Below are 16,522 nucleotides of genomic sequence, written 5' to 3' on the forward strand. Positions count from 1 at the left end.
TTATATTTATTGTTTTGTTTATAATTGATATATTGTTTGAAGGTTTTTATGGCGAAATCAAATGTTGATATAAAGTTTGCAGTACACACCACGTATGTTATTTCTGAAAAAAACTGTTGAGTTTCTCGACGTTTCGATCAATATGCTTTGATCGTCCTCAGGAGTGAGGAGGGGGAGGGAGTTGAGGACGATCAGAGCATATTTATCGAAACGTCGAGAAACTCAACAGTTCTTTCCAGAACTAATATACCTTAATTGTTTATAATTACTATAATAATTTAAATACTAACTCGCCATTATGATTCAATATTTCGAACTCTATGTTTCTGCATCTTCAGAAATAAAATTGTTTACCCACCACAACATAAAATGTTTATATATACCGCATGTTTATCGGTAAACCTATAATTTGAGATATAATTTTAGAAAGTAGCATTAGACGTACATTCCTGTACTCGAAAACACACGAAAACAAATTACAGAGTATGTGTATCTATAATGATAGTGTACGTCGTTTTTGAATCGATGTTGTGCTGTGGACTTCTCACAATTACTCCATTTTACTATACTAATAGTTTGTTTTTAACCCCAAAGCGCCACTGATAATAGTATAGGCCTACACTAAAGTTTAAATTGTCATTATAGCGTTATTCATGTTCCTGATAACAAATGTATTAATTTTGGTATTTAAAATACTTTGCTCACCAGATCATGTCGACAGTTGTGACGTTATGTTTGGATCGTCTTGCTATACTTTCACCTGTATTGTTATGAATCATTTCACTGATGCTAAATCATGGACAGATGTGGAAGAAATGTGTAATAGTAACGGAGGTAATCTAGTGAGTTTCAACACACCAGATGAACTCGAAGCTGTAAAGGAGGAAGCGTTGAATTTGACCACACCATGTACAAGTAATACATTTTTCATAGGCTTAAAACGTGACGCAAGTGAACAAAGAACAGACCCTTTTAGTTGGACATGGTCATCTGGTGAAAGTGGAACTCCAATTAAAACTGTTCTTAATTGGAACGTTGGAGAACCGAATGTAGCTGACTATGACAATGCAGGGGTGTTTATAACATTTGAGGAAGAAAGCAGCAATATTTTTGACTTAAAGAAAGAAGAGGAAGAATTAACTGTTTCTGGATATATCTGTGAGCAATCTGGTGAGTTTAAAGATATGAATAGCTACGATCGCATTTATTTCTTGACCCCACCACTTTAGATAGTACTTAACTTCTTTTGACTCCGCCTTAACCCAGTCAAATATCCTGAATGTGCTTCTTATTTCTATATATAAGTTAGATAAATTATGTATGGTACCACTACCACCAAACTTTCGAGTTAAAATTAAGATTGTGAGGCAATTGATATATAGGCAAACTGACGTAAAATATCGTGACATGTTTCGAGTAACTATTCTCATCATCAGAACATAAGTTACATAAAACAGTATTGCTCTGATTCCTCTCACTGAATTCAACCACACAGTTCATTCCTAACAAAGCCATATGTTAATGAAAGAGTCATTAGGCCTACAGAAAAAGAAAGACTTTTGAACAATGTGGTGATTAAAAATCATTAGGTTTTCGGCATAAACAACTAAAACGTCTTTCCGACGTGAAGAAACTGTATAGTTTCATATTTTCACCATGCCTCTGCTCTCGTTCTTTGTAATCAATGAGTTCTCTGTGCTCATAAAGAAAACTGGGTAACATTTTACTTTCATTTTTACAGATCCGACAACTCTTGGAATGACAACAGACGTAAGTGAAACCCCGACACCTCTTGACCTCTTGACAACCGATGGGGATAACAGTTATCAAGATGTAGAGATTGTAACGGTGATGGTCACAGACGAAGTAGATGTTGGAGAGAGTGACGAATACACATCAATAGATGAATTTACGTCCTCACCTGAGGATGAATTTGAGACAAGTACCGACTTTACTTGGCTACAGACCGAATCTGAAGTTGGATCTCGCTCAACAGCAGGTAGGGAATTTTAGACGCGTCCACTATGTCGGCTGCTACCCCAATGACGTCAGTTGTATGATATGCCCATGCGCAAGTCGACTGGAACGTCGACTGCCAAAGTTGAGAACTTGTTCAGTGGCGTTACGTTTTGCCGTTCGCTCTCTCTGACATCAGTACAAGTGCACGTATGACGTCATAACACTGCAAAGGTTTACAAAATCATGGCGGAGAATGATATCGCGATGATTTTCTGACAATGTAGAAAAAAAAATGTAAATGTCCACTTAATCTGAAAGTTCTTATCTGTCGACGGGAACAGTCGACTACGATCCATGTGGACGTGACCGTCGTGTGCACGTTCACTCAATCTAAAAGTCCCTATTATTTGTTTACAGAACCTACGATGTCTTCAGAAACCTCTGCAAACCCAAATTATTTCTCAATAGAAAATACTGATGTGTCAGCAATTACCACTAGTGATACTACTACTATTATTACTACTACTACAACTAGGCCTACGACTCCCACTACTAAAAACGTAAGTGAATAATGTTGGTAAACATGTATCTTTGTCTTGATACGAAAGTACAGTCTTTGAACATAAAATGCTTTGTTTGTCCATAAAACTAAAGATGACAAATAATTCATGTCAACAATCATGACAAAAATGATATAATGACACAAACAAACATGTTTTGCCATAATAATAATTTGTTTTATTGTACAGAACAACGACCTGGAAGTTCACATAGAGGATTTAAATTCACAGGAGCAGACGCTTATTGTAGAATTTTCAAACAACGATGATAAAACAACGTCGATAGAAATTTTATCTGATGTGTCAGGTAAGTTGTAAACATAATATCTTAATTTTGACATTTGATGTTATAGATGGATTTTTAATATCATTTTTAGGTCATGACAGCACACTTTATTGTGGTCAAACTTGGAAACAACACATTCCTTAAACTAAAACAAAAATCAATGCAATGTATATTTTCAGCGGGGTGGGGTTTAGTCAGTAGAAAGAAAGCAACTACACCTGCTGTTTATTGTCGCCAGACATGGCACGAACATTTTGATGATAGTAGATGTGCTTATTAAACCCTTCTCCTAGAAAACACGTGCCCTCCAGATAAAAAAGAAATACGGACAATTTTCGACACCATGCTGTCTAGTAAAGTTGTTGGTAAATTATAGTAATTTCCTCTCTTGCAGACAGACTCTTGAAAACAGTCTGGTGTAGGATGTCGGTCATGAACAACCTTAATTATTACTTTTTGAAATTCCAATGTTATAAAAATTAATGATCGATTTCAAGGGTATTATTTATTATATAATGTACTTGGGATTGAGACATGCTTTAGGATAATCATACATAACGTTTATTGCTGCCTCATCAACTTCTAGGCCTATATGAACACAAACAAACTTTTTGCAGTAAAACAATGTAGTTACTACTGCAGTAACTAGAGTAGATTCCTAATGGAAGGGAGGAGAATCGCGGATGGGGGATATCAATCTATGGTAGAATTTGTTTAGCAAAGTTGATTTTTTCTTGCTAGTTGGAAGCATTACAGCTTTTAGTGATGTTAGTGGACAGTCTATATCAACCACACTGATCATACCGGAATCAACGCAACTAACGAGTATTTTACGGATTGAAACCAACATAACTACAAACTACGGCGGTAATTATTTCTTATTGTAACATTATTTCTTGTTGTCACAACAGAAATCTTCCTGTACACCTGGCATAGATTATAATAAAAAAAACATTTTTTTTTAAATCATTCAATTCATGATATTTCGTTGAGTGTTTTATGCTTTAAAAGAGGTATGCCAAATTGGTACATAACTTAGATTTTTTATATAACACAGATATAGTCATCTATTCGGTGTACTCGAAGACAGAAGAGGAAAGTGGATCAGTGGTTAATATTATAGAGTAAGATTGCGAGTTGTAGCTCTGCTCAAAGAAACATGATAGACAGTATACCGGGTCATAGGTCATACTAAAATAGTAGTGTTTCTTCCGAAGAAAATAATCGTTTGATAAAGATTATATGATTTTACTTGGCCTTTTAGAAATACGACATTTCCAAATGATTCTTTTTTTCTAATACGCATATTATATCAGAATGGTCTGAAAATAATTATAATTTAAATGTTACCTGTATTACAGTGTTTTCGCTAAGTACGTTTTAGTCCCGGGTTTTAGTATGCAGATATTGTTTTGTTAAATGTATAACTAAAACATTAAACTTTGACAGGGGCGGTAACGCTACTCTTTACAGTGGAATATACAGTTACACTGTTTATGACGGTGTTGGCTACTCTTCAGTTTCAACTAATGTCACACTCACATTCAAGCATTCGGGTGAGGTTAGTATTCATGTATATTTATATATACATTATTATTAGCATTATCCACACTTGTTGCATTCATACCTATTCAGATCATTTAAGTTGCGTTACGTCATTGTGTTGCGTCTCTCTAGTGGGAACCAGCGTGATTAAAACACACTTCATTGAAGTTACTTAGGAAAACAAACTTTTTAACACTCATGGAACAATAAGCAAAAGTTGTTAAACCTTATACAAAGAGCTCTACTGTTTCATAAAACGTTTTTTAATTACATTTAAATTTCAGTACTTGTTAAATTTGGAGTTGAAAGAAACTGAAGACGCGCAGCTAATTTGCAGCTTTTGGGATGAAATTCACAGGTTTGTAGTTTTACAAGATTAATACTCAAATTAATTTTGTATTTAGTGGATATACCATATTTACCTGAAAAAATGTATAATTTTAATATGATGTGAAATCAATATCTGCGAGATAGGTTGGTGAAAACGGTCTAATCTAAAGCTCTCTGACAAAAATGTGATGTGCCCATATATGGACATGATGATGGTACTTTGTATTACTCTTTGCTCGTTTCTAGGTCTTTCTCGACATACGGATGTGCCACTCACAATGACGCTGAAAGTAATGTGACGTCATGCCATTGCACTCATACCACTAATTTTGCGTTGCTTGTTCAAGTTACTGAAAACGAGGTTTGGAAGTTACCGTATTTTATAGTCTAAAACCGTTATATTAATTGTGCTTTTCTATAATTAGATTGGTATTTTATTATCATACCTCAACTATTAATATGTTTTCAGATCTATTTCAAATAGGAAAAAATACACACATTAACATTTTAAAAACTACTACGATACACCTGTTGAATTTGCATAAAATTTACATAAAATGTTGTGATTAGGAAAGCCTTCGTATTCTGATTATTATTGTTGAAATATAAATAATACGATTGTTAACCAATTTTTAAACTTTTAATATAGTATTTGAATTTAGTTAGCAACAAAACGTTATATTAATACTGTCCTTCTAACAAAATAACACAAATCATTCGATGAATGATGACCTAATTTAATATCCCTGGATCAATTTTTCATTATGTTATTTTGTTAATATTCCGTAATTAATAATTTTTCAAAATTTCACTAAATTAATGATCAATAAAACTAATAAACTGAGATCATTGTGGTCGTCGGACAATAAGCCTCATAAAAACAAATCGTGGTAAGTCGTAATCATAGGCTAAATTCAACTGGTCACTCGCGGTTACTTTCTGAGCAGCAATATAATACGCCTATGGTTTGGCGGTTTTTTATTGGCGCCTATTTTTTTCTCTGCAGTAGGTCTATAGATTATTATTTTCATTTATTTAAATAGGTCGAGGGCGTGCATGAAAACATCCTGAAGTACATCACACTGGTTGGTCTTTCAATTTCGTTGGTGGCTTTGCTGATCACGTTGTTTGTGTACATTTTTCTCTGGTAATTTTTCCATGCTTATTCTTTCTCCTGATTAGGCGTGCACAGGCTACATCTGGGAAGTAAAACAAAAATAAAAACATTTTTCTGCTTTCAAGAAAACATAAATAATGTAGGCCTACCACACGATCTATATAAAGAGCAATGGAGTATTCCATCAAACAATAATTAGTCTATGATTTCTGTATCATACCGTAACAACTTGCTTCTTCGTGATGTGGTGGTGGTGTCTGATTAAACTTGTATAGCTCCACATCGATGAACTTCATCACGCCATTCCATACGTCAAACCAGCACACGTCTAGTACGCCATGTTTCAGTCCTCTACAGAAAATGCATCGATTCTTTTTTAGGTTTGTTGATAGAATATGTAACATTAATAATTCCTTCTTTCTTTTATTAAAGGGAATTGTGGAACTGCCTTAGGAATAACATTCATAAAAACCTGGTTACATGCATGGTTGTCTTCAATGCATTGTTTGTTTTTGGTGCCGATAAAACTGAACACGAGGTAGTGTTACACATTTATTTATTTTATTTTCAATCTTTCTACATAGCAAAAAAACAAACATATAAGTATAACAGGGGAGTAGCGGAAAAGCAAAAGTAATAAAACTGTCATCTTGTGATGTGCTTTAACAGCCCCTGTCAACTTGGACGATACAATAAAACAAATTAACATGTTTAAATGCAGACCTAAGTCATATCATAAACTTAATGCCATTATCAGTTAATGTACCGTCTTAGAAAATCTTCAATTAGTATAAAAAAATACGTTTTATTATGCTATTGCAATAAAAAAAAAATGGTACTAGAAAAGTTCGAAATAAACATAATAGCATGTCTCAGCGTTTTTCTATATTATAAGATATTAAAGTCAGTAGTGGACCCTCATGATATGTCAATATATCTTAATACTTTACATACTAATAGACATAATTATAGAATAACATCACCGAATAGTGACGTCACTACTTAATTAAAGCAATAACACTACTTTAAAAATGAAACAAATCGATATCTAATATGTTAAAACTAACATTTATTCTGTTCATAATACAGAAATGTGATATTTAGTTAGAAAAATGATAAAAGTCTTTCTAAGGGACGTCCATAGTCAACATTTTGGGGGTATATTAGCGACTTGTGTCCCATAAAATGGTAATGATGTAGTTATTGGTAACTGCAGTAAATAATATTGACAATGAGCTATAAAATAACATACAACATTGTCACTAATTTCAGGATAGTTGCCGTGTAATTGCTATACTTCTTCATTACTTCTTATTGTGTATGTTTACATGGATGGCGGCTGAAGCAGTCTACATTCTAGATAAAGTGGTTCGCAAAACAACAAGCAAATGGAATCGACTGAAATATTATCTGATTGTCTGCTATTCGATTCCCGCCATTATCGTAGCAGTAACGATTTCTATCTCACCGGACAATTATGCTACAGATGGAATGTAAGCTTTTATTTGATTAAACAATAGTAATACGAAATAATGATGGCTGCAAATGTTTCACACAATTAAATTACGATTTACAATCTTCCCCGTCCTCAACTCCTCACCCTAACATTATTCTTCTATCTCGTCATTATAAAATGATGTTTTGGTGGATAAGCTTAAAGTTCTTTGAACTTATTTCCCCGCCAGCACACATTAACTTGTTCATTATGAATAGTTTATGTAATATATTTGTTTGTATGGAAAATTAATAAATCTTTATTTTGTTCAATATGAAATGATAAAGTTAATTACCAGGATAATCTCCTGTAACAATAACTAATCGTTCAGAAAGTACAGTCACATTACGAACAATAGTATAGGTATTGTGACATTGACAATGTATGTCAATTTTTCTTTAATTATTATGAGTGATTATACAGTCGTAAATGATGTTGTTTACTTATAGCTGTTGGCTTGACGTCAGCAGTGGTGCGATATTTGCATTTCTGGTTCCAATATACATTATCCTCATTGTAAGTTTAATAAGTTTATTTCATTTTAATACTAATTAGCCTACCCCTGAATGTCCCCGGACAATTTCTGTTAAACCATTATAGAGATATTATCGTATAACTTTATTACTATTAGTTTTCTTATATTTAATTTAAATTTTAATAATGAAAGAACAGTGTTTTAAATGTGTTTGATTTATTCGCAGTGTAATGTAATGGTGACATTAAAAGCTGCAAAAGTAATTTACGAAAGAAGTAAAGGAAGAGTGGCCAGTCATCCATTGGAATCAACATCAATGTCAAAACCAGTGAATCAATCCACGGCCACAAAAACAGTCAAAGAAGCACATAAAGCAGAAAACCAGCAGATGAAGTAAGATAAGAGTGCATTTGTGGTTCCAATCCCAATGTCTAATGTTCAATTCAATCCTGACCTAGTGTCAGGATTGACTCGTTCTACTCCCTACTGTAAGCATTAAAACGATATAAATTAGTTTATTCTCGGTTAAGTTATTTATAGTCGATTTCGTTCATACAATTACTACTACAGTAAGTTTTAGTCGTGTAATTACTGTATGTATTGTTATGTTCGATCACCTCGGAATGGTACCGGCGTTAAATTATTGTTTATAGTCGATTTCGTTCTTTATAGCAATTACTGCTACAGGATAAGTTTTAATCTGGTAATTTCTGTTTATTTTTATAGGAGGACATTGCGGGGAATGCTAGTTCTGATTCCTATATTTGGCCTTACTTGGCTGTTTGCTATATTTGCATTTGATTCTGAACACGTGTTGTTTCAGTACCTGTTCGCCATCAGCAACTCATTTCAAGGGGTTTATATCTTCATCATTTATTGTCTGCAGGACAAGAAGGTAAACTATATATGTTTTTAAATGTTGAATCGTAAAAATTGAATGTGATGTCTATAACTCTATATAATTGATGACTTTTATCGTTACAGATAATAGAAGCTTGGAATCGCAAACTTGGACGTCGGAAGCGCCTCAATGATATGAATTCAGTCGAAAAAACGAATAGCACTAACATGTGAACACATCGCTGAATATAGCACTGACATGTGAACACATCGCTGAATATAGCACTAACATGTGAACACATCGCTGAATATAGCACTGACATGTGAACACATCGCTGAATATAGCACTGACATGTGAACACATCGCTGAATATAGCACTGACATGTGAACACATCGCTGAATATAGCACTAACATGTGAACACATCGCTGAATATAGCACTAACATGTGAACACATCGCTGAATATAGCACTGACATGTGAACACATTGCTGAATATAACACTAACATGTGAACACATCGCTGAATATAGCACTAACATGTGAACACATCGCTGAATATAGCACTAACATGTGAACACATCGCTGAATATAGCACTAACATGTGAACACATCGCTGAATATAGCACTAACATGTGAACACATCGCTGAATATAGCACTAACATGTGCCCCAAGTCTGTATTTATTTCGGGGCTTTTCAATGTTTACACACTCAAGTAGTACACGTATGAAACCATGTGCCAAAATATTTATCTTTTAACTAATATTAAGTCAAAACATAAGACCAAAGTAAATTGCTTTCCTCCTAAGACAATGGAGTGTTGTTTTAATTCAGCAAAACAAAGCATCCAGTAATCAGCCATTTGACTGTTAGATGTTTGTATATAAAAATACAGTAACTGTTCTGTTGTGCTAATATACTGAAACTAGTGAACGTATGCACCTTTAAATACAATTTGCCTTATGAGTTCGCACATTTCTTTTTTTCTAAAATAAAAATCTTTGGTTGTAATAGAACTTGAGGGAATGATTTGAAACCTTTAGTGTCAATTCCTGCGTAACCTTTGACATGATCCAGTATATAATGTGAAGATTTGTAAGGTGAAAGTTCAGGTGCATTCTCGCTAGCGGCACCAATGCAGAGAACATCGTACGACATCATATCGGCTCCACCTGGCTTTAGATCCTCTGTTTTATTGTAGCTGAAAAGATAAATGGTTAACTTATACTGAAACTAAGAAAACAAAGCTTACAGACAGGTCCTGTTAGAATAAATGAGGGCTGAAAATGGTCTAGAACATCGGGGTAAACCCACACAAGCCAGTTTTAAGTCCTTATCCAAGAAGACTTCTACTGTATCACCAGAACTACATAGACAAGGAGTGCCTGAACCTGTGCCGATACTATCATTGATTGGCTGGGGTTTGCAGTGCCCCAATTGTAAAATAAAAATGTTTATACATAATACATAATTTATACATATAGATTAGATATACATCATTTTTTTCTAAAAAATTTAGCAATATAAATACTTACATCCAGTTGTCATTTAGTTGTGTAAATCTCGACACCCCTGTCTGCGCTGTTGCAACATCAATATGAACATGTATGTTTTCTAAAGAGTAAAATGAAATGATTTGAAGTTTATAAATGTTTTAACAAATAACAAAATAAACTGAATCTGAATGTTTGGAATATCATAGCAGATTAATAGTTCATAAATGCTTGTATAAACAATAATTAATTTGTAGGAATTATTTGTAATGGTATATAATGTCATATTTGCTAATGTTGCTATACCAAGTATTGCATCCGGCTAGATACACTACTGTAGTAGAATTGGCTGGAGAATAGTTGTCTTGATTTAAAAGCAATTAAACCAAGTAGTAGTGTACAACTTATTCTGGTTATTAAAATTAATAAAATCAATATTGAGTTGGAATTGCATAAAATAAGTACAAACCAATATAGTGAACGACACAATACAGTAATATCATTTGATGAAGCCAATGAATTCAGATGCTAAAATCAATATTTGGTAAGACCATAAAATAGCATGCTAACCTTCTTTTGGTACAAGTTGGTGCAATCTAGTAATAGCGTCTCCACCAGGGTAGTTATTGTACGATAAATACAGAAAACCTGACGTCGTTGCTAGGTTAAAAACAAAATGGCCGATAACTGCTATTGAAATCAAACTCATTAGTACAGACTTCTTTCTGTTGTTGAAACTTAATAGGAAAAGGAAATACTATAAATATAATAATCAGAAGATCAGATTTCGTATAATTATTTGATAAACTAATTAACATATTAGTAATAAATCAATACTAAAGAATCCTGCTGGTGTCAGGTCAAAAAGTATTTTTTTCTCGAAGTAAATGTTAACAACAGTATATGATATTAATTTTGCGATACACCATGTATTTACAGTAGTTCTAAAAGGTTGAGTAACTCAACAGTGGTATGTGGTGTACAGCAAACTTTATATTGATTTTCGCCATGCAAACCTTCAAATAGTTTATTACAACCTATGTGAATTTTAATTTTTTATTTGTCGTATACAGTATTAATTTTCGTCATTACATAACAAAAACCAAACAACTTACAAATGGCAAACAGCACGTGCCGCAGCTGTATTGAGTAAGGGAAATACGTAGATTATAAAACGCAATTCTTTATGAGGAAGAAACGAGTAAAGAAAGATGAATCCAAAGGCTGGTAGGAGAAGAGTCCTGATCCTGGAGTCAACATACGCACCAATAGGAACCAGCAGCAGACTACTGGAAAGTGCTCTTGGAATGGCAGAATAAAAATACCAAAGAAATGGAGATGTCTAAAGAATTTTATCAAACAAAATAACGTTAGAAATCACAATCAATTCAATGCAGCTCTCCAATTTTGGACAATTATAGACGGAGTCACAATTGATCGACGGAACATGGTCTGTAAACAACAGAATCTGCACATAATTCCTATCTAAGATACTAACATTTGAATAAGTGTAAGTTGATATTGGAAGTATTTAGTTTTGAAATATTAATATTAGAAGGATACACCCCAGTTAGAACTTTTATTCATTATTGTGTTATACCACAGAACTTCTCCCTCAGGCCAAAGGAACCGCTGCCAAAAGCATGAGTCAATGAGGACAGTAAAACCTAAAAAAAAATACAATTATAAAATGTATCAATAATAAATTATCAATTCACAATTTGTATTTATACAAATATGTTTATAAACCTTAGCTCCTCTATTCTTGCACTTTTAAGAAACAGTTCTTATGGAACTTCAAGATGTTAATATATCATTTAACTCTATTAGGGAGTAGAAGTAGGGGGTAGGGGAAAACACAGGTAGATGGGGTTCTCCCAGAAAACATTTCCTTGAAGGCCCCTTTTCACCTCTTAAATGCAGGGCAAAAAGTCACAATGTATTTTATTATTGAAGATGAGAAATTTGTCGGCAAAAAAATTTTTATTATACTAACCTAAACTGATGAGGCCAGCAGGTGCTGCATACATGATAAGCGTTATAATGTTGAGTCTACCACTAGCAAGTTCCATAAGTAGCATTAGGCCCATCAGAATAGCTAGCTCAGCTCTAAAGACGATGATAGCAAATGCTGACAGACTTATAAATAAGGCATGTTTACCATCAATCCAACCACTAATTGCTATTAAAACTGAATAATAATAATATTTTAAACATGTTGTATTTTATAATGTATCATTTTGTATCATTTATTGTGTCAGATGATTGGTTTCATACAGAAAGCTTATACATGATTACAGACAACCAAAGGAGTGTTTTATATGCACAACGATTTAGGCATGAGGAGGGCTTATGCCTATATAAGGATTATCATGTCCATATATAAGCACATCACATTTTGTGTCACATAAAGTGTGATAGTGTAGACAAGGCTTTACTCAACAATAGGCAACCTAAATATCAGTACAATTAATAATGGACTAATAGATAATTGTGCACTTTTTGAATTCATTTTTACCTAAAACAAGAGCAAATACATTCGGCAGTGGTCTGGTCATATAGAAGACAAAGTGGAACTGTGTAGCTGTAATAAGCATGACATATTTATTAACTTCTTGACCAAATCTGTTGTTGATGGATTTACCATACTGGTTGAATGCCACAAGCCCACAGAAACCAAGAAAGAAACGAACTGAAAACAAAAAACAAATGCACTATTTAGAATTTGTGTCGTTAAAGAATAACGGATTATGCATTTATCTACCAAAAGAAGGGTGGAATGAATGTCACAGAATATTTATGAGTTAGGTATTTATACAAAAAGTAGGCAAAACAAAGATTTTCCAATAATTTAATTATCACCATTAGACATCACTTTTTCGTTAGATAATTCCAAATGATACGTGATGCGTAATACAAATACAATCAGGTGTGTTATACTCGTTAATAACTAACATCATTAACTTACCGATGACCTGTGATATGATTTTGGATGCTCCAATCAGAGAGAAGAATGCAACAAAAGGGGCAGACAAAAGTGAAACCACCAATGGCCCTATGAAAGTTCTTGGAACCACGCCAGGAAACATATGATGATCATACTGGCAAAACAAACAAAATAATTCTTTTTTTTACTTTGGCATAGAAATTAAATACTCGTTTAAACACATAATATATTAAGTATCAACTTATTAAACATTCGATTCTTAAAGCTGATAAAAGTTTCTTCTTAACTCCAGTCTTTTCTTTATAACATGTTTATAAACTTTGAATTTATGGCCATGGGTGGCACTAGTATGTTGAGAAGGTGGCAACTAAATATAAGAAGAAGGGGAGTGAGTAGTGACAATCATTTGTATATTTGTTAATTTCTAATCATACAGCCATTTTTTTATCAGATTTACCATTGAGTATTCATCAAACCAAGGCAATCTAACAACAGGATGCTGAGCTCCAGAGATCAAAGGGTTTATCTGTGGCTGTGACATGATCAATTCCACGCCCTTCTTTTAACACCGAGCGTCATAGAGAATATGTACATAGTACAGTACTGTTGGTATTTGTCGTAGCCAGACATAAGATCAAATGATTGTTACAAGTTCCTATCTTGGCAAGGCGCTTTCAGTGTCCTGTTGTTAGGATCGCCTGGATTAAACTTACTGCTGTGATATTAGATGTATGATAGAGTAAATCATGCATGGCTTGAAGATTAAAACTCTCTTCTACTTTGGTAAACGGACAAATTAACAAGTGAATTACTGATACTGCTGCTAAAATCAACACCCACATCTTGCTTATGTTTACTAAATCTATTCTGAAATAAAACAAAATAAACTGTTGTCAATTTCTAGTTCAATAGGATGTCAATTATATATTTTTTTACAATTACTTCAAACTAGGCCTAAATCTATTCTGAAATAAAACAAAATAAATACAGATAGAAAATAATATATTATTATATATTGACAACAATGTAATGTGGCCAATTAATTATGGCACTCATCATCTACTACTACTAGGCCTAGGGCCAGGCCTGGTACTACATCCTGCTCATATCACCTAGCCTCTAGCTAGTTAGGGGTCTAACTAGGCCTAGCTAGTACTTAACTTAGTAGTAGAAAGCCTTTTAACTAGGGACGGATGACTATATAGGGAGGCCTAGAATAGATTATAATACTATATTATAGGCCTTTCTAGCTAATAACGTAGGGTGTAAGCCTACACATTCAACCAATACCTAGCCTAAAATAGTATATATATATTATTATTATTAACAATACTGTAGTGTAACGTACGGTAAAGTCAATAGGCCTATGTACGTTGAAAAAGGGGGAAAAACAAATGAACGCAACCACCGGACCCTGGATTTTCCTGTAATTACATGTGTTTGTTGGTTTAGAAAAAACGCCCTCAATCGTCATCGAACTCTTGTTTTTTTAGTGTGACACGGAGGTATATTCAGAGCGTCATTTCGACGATCGAGCATCATTTTCTACGGAGCGCCATTTATGCCTTTATTTACTTCCGAAATAGAAATAGTGCTACGGTAACTGGTTCAGTGGACCAAATTTAGCACCAGTGGAGCACAGTGATATAAAATAGAAATAAGTCACTAATTTTAATATCTTTTCGTATGTTAAAACATTGTGCTCATGTGGACCCAATTTGGAGCCAGGGGAGCATAGTGATATAAAATAGAAATAAGTCACTGAATTTTAATATCTTTTCGTATGTTAATACACACTGTGCTCAAGTGGACCCAAATTGGAGCCAGGGGAGCACAGTGATATAAAATAGAAATAAGTCACTGAATTTTAATATCTTTTCGTATTTTAATACACTTTGCTCAATTGAACCCTATTTGGAGCCAAGGGAGCACAGTGATATAAAATAGAAATAAGTCACTGAATTTTAATATCTTTTCGTATTTTAATACACTTTGCTCAATTGAACCCTATTTGGAGCCAGGGGAGCACAGTGATATAAATAGAAATAAGTCACTGAATTTTAATATCTTTTCGTATTTTATTACACTGTGCTCAAGTGGACTCAATTTGGTACCAGGGAAGCACATTGATATAAAATAGAAATAAGTCACTGAATGTTAATATCTTTTCGTATTTAATACAATGTACTCAAGTGTACCCAATTTGGCACCAGGCGAGCACAGTGATATAAAATAGAAATAATTCACGGAATTTTAATATCTTTTCGTATGTTACTACACTGTGCTCAAGTGGACCCAACTTGGAGCCAGTGGAGCACAGTGATATAAAATAGAAATAAGTCACTGAATTTTAATATTCGTATTAAGCATATTTGAATACCTACCGGTATGGTACCATACATGTTCGACAATACAGTGTCACATATCTCTATTTAAAAAAAAACAATATTAAAAAAAAAAAATATCCGTCGAGGTTCGAACCCCAGCCGATAGCACTCAAAACTGAGCATTACCCGTTACGCCACCAAGTACATGACTGAAAAGCTGATAATAGTCTATTTATACGTGTATTACGTAATTAATCATTACGTCATAAATATCCTATTAACCGCGCTGTCCCAGAATAAACATGTTTTAAACAGATAGTCATTTTCGGGTATTTTAAACAGTTTAGTATGTGCGTGCATTGTTATGCAAATGAGTCTGTGCAGGTGTATTATGGTAAGGATGGTATGTTAGTCATTCGCGGTCAACACGCCACACTGGTAAATTTTGATGCTGTTAATTATTTACATTAGAAGATGTTTCAAATCATGTAAATAAAATATTTTCCGGGCGGGAAGCTAGCAGTTCCCCTCGTTTAGTTTGCAAAATTAATCTCGAAAAGAACTCGATGTGGAAAAGAAGCCCACCCAAGAGTACTAAAAATGAAGGAGCACATGGGCTTCTTTTCGAGGTTTTATGGCAGTCTGGAAAATGGAAAAAAATACCATGCAACTTTGTTTCTGATTTAGAAAAAATGCCACTTGACATTTACAATCCTCAAAATATCTGTCTTTCAAAATAAAAGAAAAACAATATTCATTATTTTCCATTTAAAAAAAAATCCACTGGTACCAAATTGTGTCCACTTGAGCACAGTGTTTTATACGAAAAAATATTAAAATTTAAAAAACAATATTAAAAAAAAAAAAAATATCCGTCGAGGTTCGAACCCCAGCCGATAGCACTCAAAACTGAGCATTACCCGTTACGCCATCAAGTACATGACTGAAAAGCTGATAATAGTCTATTTATACGTGTATTACGTAATTGATCATTACGTCATAAATATCCTATTAAACTTGTTAAAACCAAAATGATCAGTTAGCTCAGTCGTCTGAGCGTCGTGTTAACAACACGTATGTCGTGGGTTCGATTCCCTCGCTGGTCGGTGGAATAGAGTTAAGGCTATGCGAGCCACTGTGTTTGGGGT

General features: G+C 33.8%; 2 protein-coding genes across 3 annotated transcripts; one reads left to right on the plus strand and one right to left on the minus strand.

Annotated features, from left to right (window-relative positions):
• Positions 1-770: 770 nt before the first annotated feature.
• LOC144853011 (uncharacterized) lies at positions 771-9,570 on the plus strand. The gene is made up of 17 exons (XM_078711067.1): positions 771-1,170; positions 1,742-1,999; positions 2,377-2,519; positions 2,709-2,826; positions 3,099-3,170; positions 3,547-3,672; positions 3,863-3,929; positions 4,255-4,366; positions 4,635-4,708; positions 4,927-5,041; positions 5,724-5,827; positions 6,230-6,335; positions 7,070-7,290; positions 7,742-7,808; positions 7,994-8,160; positions 8,494-8,662; positions 8,752-9,570. Exons 1-17 carry the CDS (start codon positions 771-773, stop codon positions 8,839-8,841), a joined length of 2,409 nt encoding a protein of 802 aa, XP_078567193.1. The 3' UTR covers positions 8,842-9,570.
• LOC144851442 (dol-P-Man:Man(7)GlcNAc(2)-PP-Dol alpha-1,6-mannosyltransferase-like) lies at positions 9,397-14,484 on the minus strand. 2 transcript variants are annotated; one of them, XM_078708916.1, is made up of 10 exons: positions 14,396-14,484; positions 13,761-13,914; positions 13,069-13,201; positions 12,619-12,792; positions 12,097-12,291; positions 11,664-11,767; positions 11,216-11,442; positions 10,671-10,837; positions 10,143-10,221; positions 9,397-9,808 (listed from the first exon to the last, which is right to left on the minus strand). In XM_078708916.1, exons 2-10 carry the CDS (start codon positions 13,887-13,889, stop codon positions 9,568-9,570), a joined length of 1,449 nt encoding a protein of 482 aa, XP_078565042.1. In that variant the 5' UTR covers positions 13,890-13,914; positions 14,396-14,484; the 3' UTR covers positions 9,397-9,567. The 2 variants fall into 2 exon arrangements, with proteins under 2 accessions (XP_078565042.1, XP_078565043.1); XM_078708917.1 differs by having other exon boundaries at positions 13,761-13,909; positions 14,396-14,410.
• Between the last annotated feature and the right edge of the window lie 2,038 nt (positions 14,485-16,522).

This window comes from Antedon bifida, chromosome 9, assembly GCF_963402885.1.
Source record: "Antedon bifida chromosome 9, ecAntBifi1.1, whole genome shotgun sequence".
In the NCBI taxonomy this organism is placed as follows: Eukaryota; Metazoa; Echinodermata; class Crinoidea; order Comatulida; family Antedonidae; genus Antedon; species Antedon bifida.

What these genes read in the sequence shown, in the direction of transcription:
- LOC144851442 (XM_078708916.1), bottom strand. Translation starts at nt 13,889, where the DNA reads ATGTGGGTGTTGATTTTAGCAGCAGTATCAGTAATTCACTTGTTAATT. An exon ending in ATACATCTAATATCACAGCA is followed by an intron (nt 13,202 to 13,760) that starts GTAAGTTTAATC and finishes TTGTTTTGCCAG; the next exon opens with TATGATCATCATATGTTTCC. An exon ending in GCACGTGCTGTTTGCCATTT is followed by an intron (nt 10,838 to 11,215) that starts GTAAGTTGTTTG and finishes TTTCCTATTAAG; the next exon opens with TTTCAACAACAGAAAGAAGT.
- LOC144853011 (XM_078711067.1), top strand. Translation starts at nt 771, where the DNA reads ATGAATCATTTCACTGATGCTAAATCATGGACAGATGTGGAAGAAATG. An exon ending in CGACTCCCACTACTAAAAAC is followed by an intron (nt 2,520 to 2,708) that starts GTAAGTGAATAA and finishes TTTATTGTACAG; the next exon opens with AACAACGACCTGGAAGTTCA. An exon ending in AATTTTATCTGATGTGTCAG is followed by an intron (nt 2,827 to 3,098) that starts GTAAGTTGTAAA and finishes CCCTTCTCCTAG; the next exon opens with AAAACACGTGCCCTCCAGAT.